This window comes from Sinocyclocheilus rhinocerous, unplaced genomic scaffold, assembly GCF_001515625.1.
Source record: "Sinocyclocheilus rhinocerous isolate Xijiao unplaced genomic scaffold, SAMN03320098_v1.1 scaffold2387, whole genome shotgun sequence".
Taxonomy (NCBI): domain Eukaryota; kingdom Metazoa; phylum Chordata; class Actinopteri; order Cypriniformes; family Cyprinidae; genus Sinocyclocheilus; species Sinocyclocheilus rhinocerous.
In genome coordinates, this window is record NW_015625677.1 from 33,370 (window position 1) to 41,544 (window position 8,175).

Sequence of the window (8,175 nt, forward strand, 5' to 3'; positions counted from 1 at the left end):
CCAGGCGTCGCGTCATTCATTCATTCATTCAGTAACGAAGCACATGCTGTAGTTATGAATGGGTTATTAATACATGACTCTCCAAATCGTTCAAAGCCGCAGATTCGTTCACTAACGAAACACTGCTGTATGATGCTTGGTTGATAATAGTTCCAACGAAATCCGTATCATCTGGTGTGCGTACACCAGATGATACGGATTTCGTTGGAACTATTATCAACCAAGCATCATACAGCATTTCGTTGCAAAATAGAACAAACATGACACTATTCTGTTCAAAATGTAGGCTACATTTAAAATGTAAAATGTTCACTTAATATTACCTTTTTTGTTGAACTGTTGTAAAAATTAATGGCACATTTGCCATCGTTTGGATATTCAGGGAAATTTGCAGTCTTTTAAACATGAAAACAATAACACGCACAGAGTGTGTCTGGTGTGTCTGGTTTAAATCGATCTCAATGTACAGTGCGTGTCAATATTTGCTCTTCATGCTACGCACACCAGATGATATGGATTTCGTTGGAACTATTATTTCGTTGCAAAATAGAACAAACATGATTGTTTAAAATGTAGGCTACATTTCAAATGTAAAATGTTCACTTAATATTACCTTTTTTGTTGAACTGTTGTAAAAATTAATGGCACATTTGCCATCGTTTGGATATTCAGGGAAATTTGCATTCTTGCTCGTATCTTAAACATGAAAACAATAACACGCACAGAGGGTGTCTGTATCGAAGAGTTTAATTCGATCTCAATGTACAGTGCGTGTCAATATTTGCTCTTCATGCTATAAAGTGAAGATCTACTTTAAAGATACATTGACCAGCAGCGCGATTTGCTAAAGCAGCATATTCAGCGGCCATTCTATCACATGCACGCTGCTTGTGTGGATGCAGTCAGTTTTGACCGCAAAAAAATGAGGTAATCTGATCGGATGTATTTGACTGCTTACGACACTCCCATTTTCCTGTTTTTACATTAGAAGCGGCATTTTGCTTGTCAGAAATACGTTCGGTTTTAATGTTGCTTTAAGTTGGGATATTAAATGAATGCCAAAACTCAGAATTTTGTTTGCGTACTCCCCACCGTCATCTCACGTACCCCCAGGGATACGCGTACCCCAGTTTGAGAACCACTGGCCTAAAACATTCAAAGTAGTTTGACCAATAACATGAAAGCATAAGGAGCCGTCTTGCGCTGCTCTCTATAGCTCTCGTGAAATAATGTCATACAACGATCGATCTGCACAGTGCTAACAGCCAAAACCTGGATATTTTAGGCAATATAGAAATCCTGGCAAGGGTGCGTCCCGTAAAAATGGCCCGTATGGTCACCCTAAGTATGGGGCACATCAGCCGAGATTCTAGATTTCTGACTAACTTGTTATGCAGATGCATTCATTATGAAGGGCTAGACAATAACACTATTGAAAGAATGGAAAGCATGGCCATTATTTCATAGTACAAGCCATAACTTCTGGTTACTTTCTCAATGTAATTCAAGTTGTTATATAGTTATATTAACTATAGGGGCTAGACAAAAATACTATTGAGGTATTAGCAAGCATGTGATGACATACTTCATAGTACTAGCCATAAACTCTTATTAGATTATTAATTGAGCTTTAACTAAGTTTATACTTTGGCGACTGTATGGGACTAAACAGAACTACTATTTAAATATCAGCATTCATGTATGGCCTATTAAATTGTATTATTCATAACCTCTGGGTAATGATCAGACTACAGAGTTTGTTACTGTGATATTTGCAGTAACGGTTGTTGCGAGACTCTGAGAAGCATATTAGCGTGTAGTTCCAAACCCTGTTTTTAACCCATTTGTATACGTCAGGAATGTATACGTCATTTTATGAATACCCAGGATTTAGTTTGTTAACCCCTGGTAAATTATGACCAGTGTGAAACAGGAAGCAAGACAGACCAGAATTTCTTTTAGTCAGGGTTTAGTATGACCTAGGGTTAACTATTTCAAGTGTGAAAATATTTCTATAGATTCCTAATGAATGAGCGCAACTTAAAAGTATTTGAATGGACCTTACAACAGTGTGCTCTGCATAGACAATTGGATATTTTTCTCTAATGTATTGGACTTCTATATGAATATTTCATTTAACAGTCTTATTTTTGTGGCAATCAACAACAGCACATATTAAAACTGAGGTCATAGTTAAAACTTTTTTCTTGCAGATACTTCTGGCTTATGTACTTGTCGCTTCTACAATGATTTTTAGTTAGATCGGACATGGAAAAACCATACAATGAAACTAGAGACTAGCAATTATTCAGTCAAACGTTATATTTTAATATTTTTTTATATTTCATATTTTATTTTTAAGGCATTTTGTTTTTATAACTCATTATTTTATAAATATCATTGTTTTTGAAAATGTTGTAAAATGTTTGAACATTCCAGTGCCATAAAAAGGTAAAATCATCTGATATTTTACAAAGCTATTTTACTGATCTTGACACAGTCTGTGTACATTTGTATCATTCCCCCAACACAACCCAACCCCCCCCCCCAACCAAAATTTGTATATTTTAACAAAACTGCTTTTCTAAAAAATCGTAATAATAAACTATTTAGATTCAGATTAGATCAAGAATTTCCTTTTTGACAGTTGAGCCAAATAGAATGCTCATGTATTGAATATATATGCTTGTATGAATTCTATATTACATCAAATGGAAATATACAAAATACATACAAATATGAAAAAGCATAGCGGTTTTCCTTTTGGAGTGAACTATTCCTTTATAAAGAAAAAACACTCTTGGTCTTACCTTCTTAGTAGGTGGAACACTAGGGGGTCTAAAAAAAGTAGCATCTCGTGGGCTGACTGCTGTAGGGTCCTCAGGAACTGCAGCAGAGTCCTTAGACAAATCACTTATTTCAGTCTGATCCTGTGGACAATATTAGAAGTAATAATATCAGGAATTGGCCATCCACAGGGTAAACAAACAAATTTTGGCTCTAAAAGAACAATCTACTAACCACATTGCTACGGTTCTCCATGTTGCGACATTTCTCATGGTCACAGAGACAGTTTTCCCCACAGGTAATTTTTCCCTTGCGGCATCGACAAAGCTTGTTAATACAGCGGCCCCGACATGCACACTATAGAAGACAGAATCACACATAAATGGCTTGCTAAAAGGGAAAGCCTTTAGGAAGAAACACTATACAGTTTTGAAAGAGCTATATAAAGCTGCAACAAACTCCAAGGCATATCCTGGTGAATATACATGACTGTATCATTCAAGATGTACAATCCATGTGTCCCTGTCACAAAACTCACGCCGTTCATTTTCGACTTCTTAGAGCCTCGCCGTGCTCTGTCATTTTTCTCTGGATGCCACTCGTCCTCTTCTTTCTCAGACTCTGACGGAGAGATGAGTTCATCAAGATCTATAGGCTCTTGCAGACGTGCCCGCGCAGTGGAGTAGATTTTGGCTTTGGGCTTGATGTGGAGGGGAAAAAGACAGTGGTCAGAATAGACGTCTAAATCCTGGAAGCATGGAGAAAATAGTCAAGAAGCCCGAAGCAATGAGGTTCACCTTAGGTGGAACATATTCAAAAGATGTATCAGGTGACTCATTCACAGAAGAGAGGACTTTCTTTGCACTCGTCAGCTGGGCCAGAAGTAATTTCTGTGGAGATCCACCCACAAAACAAAATGTTTTAGGTTTCAGAATATTGCCTGAACAACTTATATGGAAAACGTAATTGGTAAATTCAGTTATCACTTTGCTAAATTACAGTATGATGAAATTTGTGAGTGAAAAGGCTTATACCTGTTTGTACTGTTCATTTTCATCTTTGAGTTTCTGGTTCTGATCATTAAGTTCTCGCAGTTTTTCAATGTCATCTTCCTGTGACAAAGCAATATATATATTTATATGTATTTATTTATTATCCTTATATTTTTAAACGTTCACTGTTTTACTTGGCGAATGATGTCATGTTTAATAGGTAACTCTGACACAATGAGTGCAATAAGACAATGCCTGCATACCTCATCAACCCAAAAATTTATCTTTTTTCTAGGGCTGCACGATAAATCGCATGTGACTGTCATGCACATCTCGTCAGTAAAGCCGGTTCTGAGATTAGTAGTAAATCTCCATCACGCGCTTTCAGATGGAGCGGCATGTAATACACAGAGCCGTAGATCACTGACAAACTACGCAATATCGTGTTCATTATCGCAGATGAATCGCCTTCGATTATGAACGCGATATTGCGTAGCTTGTCAGTGAACTATGGCTCTGTGTATTAAATGCCACTCCATCTGAAAGCACGAGATAGAGATTTACTACTAATTACAGAACCAGCTTTACTGACAAGATGCGCATGACAATCGCATGCGATTTATCGTGCAGCCCTACTTTTTTTATTGTACTTTACATATTACACAAAGAAACTACTTATACCCAAATTCAACAATCATTTTTGTTACAGAATAACCAGTCTATGGAGGGCCAAATTACTCCAAATTAAATCATTAAATAAATGTTGAAATATACTAATCGTTAAATGCATAATTAAATAATTAAATGCATAAATAAAAATGCATTTATTTCCTCAACATTTCATTTTCAGGGTTACGGTTGTAGGCATGTCACTCAACAATAGTGGGCATCATCTTTCAAACTCGATTTCTTTGGTCTTTCTAGTTTAGGCACATTTTTCTTGTTTTTAGCATCACGAGCTATGGCTGAGCATGGTACAGGAACGGCTCGTTTCAGCCGAGCGGTATGGTTCAGAACAGTACAATGTCATTCTCACACAAAGAAGAAAGAGCGACAATATCCGTTTCTCAATACCAATTACGCAAAGTTCAGACTTGTGCGAACTCCTGAGGATGGGAGGACTCAAGTCCAGTAATTCTGCAAATGGAACAGCAGCGCAGGTTATTTGATAACGTCGCTCAGCTCACCTTGGCTCCGGTTATCCGCACTATATGTATATTTACTATAAAATAAAATATGTCAAACACCACTGCCTCTTTTCCGTTTTCATTTGAACATATCAATAATAGCCACAAAAATGCAGATCAGGCAATGCGTACATACATTACAATAAAACAAAATAGGATATCAAACACCACTGCCTCTCTTTGTTTTCATTTTAAAAATATAAAACATTAATATGTGGTTCAGGAAATATGCATATATACTCTGATTATCTTCACTGTATGTATGTATGATAAAATGAAATAATACAAAGCACAACTCTGCCTCTTTTTGTTAAATGTCAATTTTAATGAACAATAATAGCCATTATAAAAGTATAAGTACAAAGTATAAGAGGCTTATATAATAGGAAATAAAGACAAAAGCAAACAATTAAGTCAAACGTATGCTACAAAGTCAGCGCTGTACTATGGTAAACTTAAATATATAAAGTTATGAAACATAACTTTGTGCTCAGCCAAAACGATATGACCAGGAACAAATAATAGATTCATGAGACCAAAGATTACCTGTTAGATATAGCCTACCAAAAACAAATTATATCTCATGTTTAACCACTACAGAGACATCAGAGCCAGTGGCAAATGTCAGACGGACTAGCCAAGGTAAGGCTGCTCTCAGTAGGATACATGAGTACTAAGTGCCCTCTCATCGACTGGAGCTCACATCTCCGAAATCGGCATCAATTTTCAAATAGGTGCTCTCTTTATAAATAAACCGCAGATTTGAGTTTTAAACAACTACATTCTCGCCTGAAAACTCTTAAAACTGCCGTATTGACCTGAATATAAGACAATGTTTTTTTCTTGGAAATACATCTGAAAAAACGCGGTCGTCTTATATTCAGGGTCTAGACTTTGACATGCCAATAATACACCCACAACAATAGGTGGCGCCAAATACGCATAAAACGAGTGTGCCATGAAATACGTAATGTAATGCGTGTTGTAAAGATCGCGAGTAAAAACAAAAGAAAAAGAAAACCTTACAGCTGCATGAGTCGTGACTGTCACGTTAGCCTGATGGGACCAAACTCCCTTTGTGATTTTAAAACATAAGACAGTACCCAGATTTGAAGACTACAGTAGGATTTTACTTCTACTGTTAATAAGATTTTGGTAGGCTACTATTAGATGGATAGCCTAAATGCCCTAATTCAGATGGGCTTCTTGTTTTTTTTTTTTTAATGGTATATCAAAAAGTGTATATTTTTTAAATGTGATTGTTGGTACATTTTACCAGTTTTTACCATACTTTCAAACCAAAAATTAAAATAGGAAAAATATGCAATATGAAAATAATTGAAGACAAAATGTGTTTTACTGAGAAAAAACAAGATTTGGTTTTTAAAAAGCCTTTTTCCAAAAGGTACATCTGGAAAACGGGGGGTCGTCTTATATTCGGGCCAATACGGTACATTTCACAACACAATAACAGTAGTATTTTGAACATTTTGCGGGTTTTTGGGCAATGACTGATGTTTCACAATTATAGACAGTAAAGCATATTGAGAAACGGCTATTGTATGTGTGTGAAAATAGAAAATTATAAAATACACTGTTATATATTTTTGTGTTTGCGCACTCTGATGTAAATAAGCCCAACACACATGAACAGCATGGCGGAACGTGTGAAGGAAGGAGACACTTTATTCCCCTTGTAGCACGTGCAAGTGGCGATTCTACTCAACCAATCAGCGTTCCTTTTGCTGTGCTAGGTAACCCAACAGAAGGGTACCAAAAAAAATGGTATGGCACGGCTCATTTTTATGGTGCCATTCACAACTTCTGACAATGGAAACGGAAATAATTGCGTACCGTACTGTACTGTACTGAACCGTACTGCTTGGTGGAAACGAGCCATTACTGTACCATGCTCAGCCATAGTTTGTGATGCTAAAAACAAGACAAAGGCGCCTAAACTAGAATGACCAAAGAAATCGAGTTTGAAAGGTGACACCCACTATTGTTGAGTGACGTGCCGACAACCATAACCCTGAAAATAAAATGTGGAGGCAATAAATGAATGCATAAATAAATACATATTTATTTATGCATTTAACTATATACCTATATATTTCAACATTTATTTAATATATTAAGAATATTAAGTTATTAAGAACCTGGTCAAAACGATATATGCAATGTATGGAGACATCCACACCTGAAACTTTAGACGCTGCATTTGCTCGTGCTCCCGTTTAGACACCTCCTCCTGCTGCTCCTTCAGTTTCTCCTGTGCCACATGATTACTCTGGAGTTGACCAAGGAGATACAGCACCTGGACAATACATCAGACACAATGTTTTAAATTAACCATACAATTTGACAATGATGCAATGATGATACTCTTGGATATGTGAGAAAATCTAAATAATTTAAACTTTATAACTTCTATATTATTTCTTACTGAAATCAGCATATTTGTGATGTATGCCCCCTTAAAATTGATTTCCAATGTTTTTCCCTAATATCATAAAATGTTTGCATATTTTTCATATCAACTTCTTACATTTCATTAATGAATTTACATTTACATTGCAAATTTACAACCAAATGAATAATGCATGAGCTTAGGGTTTTAAATCATTTTTAATACACAAATATGAAAAGTTGGAAAAAATGCAATGATACCTTAAAATATGAGAGTAAATCGGCAGTAGGTGGAAGGGATGCTCCGATACAACTTTTTCCAGTACTTGGCCGATACAGATACTTTTATTTTTGGTACTTGATGATACTGAGTACTGATACCGGTATTTTCATTGTATTTATATATGTTTGAATATTGGGTACAGAAACCAATAGAATATGTATAATGTAGTGCTGTCAAACAATTATTTGCGATTAATCACATTCAAAATAAAAGCTTTTGTTTACATAATTTGTGTGTGTAGTGTGTATATTTATTATGTATATATAAAGACATTAAAATGAATTATTTAATTATTCAAATTAATCCAGAACGCGGCAGCAAGATTCATTTTTAACGAGCCTAAAAGAATGCACGTCACACCTCTGTTTATCAGTTTGCACTGGCTACCAATAGCTGCTCGCATAAAATTCAAGGCATTAATGTTTGCCTACAAAACCACCACTGGCTCTGCACCCCTTTACCTAAATTCATTACTTCAGACTTATGTGCCTCTAGAAGCTTGTGTTCTGCAAGTGAA

At 36.0% G+C, this 8,175-nt stretch overlaps 1 protein-coding gene across 1 annotated transcript in view; it reads right to left on the reverse strand.

Moving 5' to 3' along the window:
* Nucleotides 1-8,175, reverse strand: part of LOC107705946 (chromosome-associated kinesin KIF4-like) — a 121,050-nt gene that overhangs the window by 7,221 nt on the left and 105,654 nt on the right. The window contains exons 19-24 of the mRNA XM_016509485.1: nucleotides 7,167-7,283; nucleotides 3,822-3,899; nucleotides 3,585-3,677; nucleotides 3,326-3,487; nucleotides 3,022-3,144; nucleotides 2,811-2,930 (exon numbers count right to left, since the gene is read on the reverse strand). Coding sequence (XP_016364971.1) covers nucleotides 2,811-2,930; nucleotides 3,022-3,144; nucleotides 3,326-3,487; nucleotides 3,585-3,677; nucleotides 3,822-3,899; nucleotides 7,167-7,283 — 693 coding nt within the window. The remainder of the gene's footprint in view (nucleotides 1-2,810; nucleotides 2,931-3,021; nucleotides 3,145-3,325; nucleotides 3,488-3,584; nucleotides 3,678-3,821; nucleotides 3,900-7,166; nucleotides 7,284-8,175) is intronic.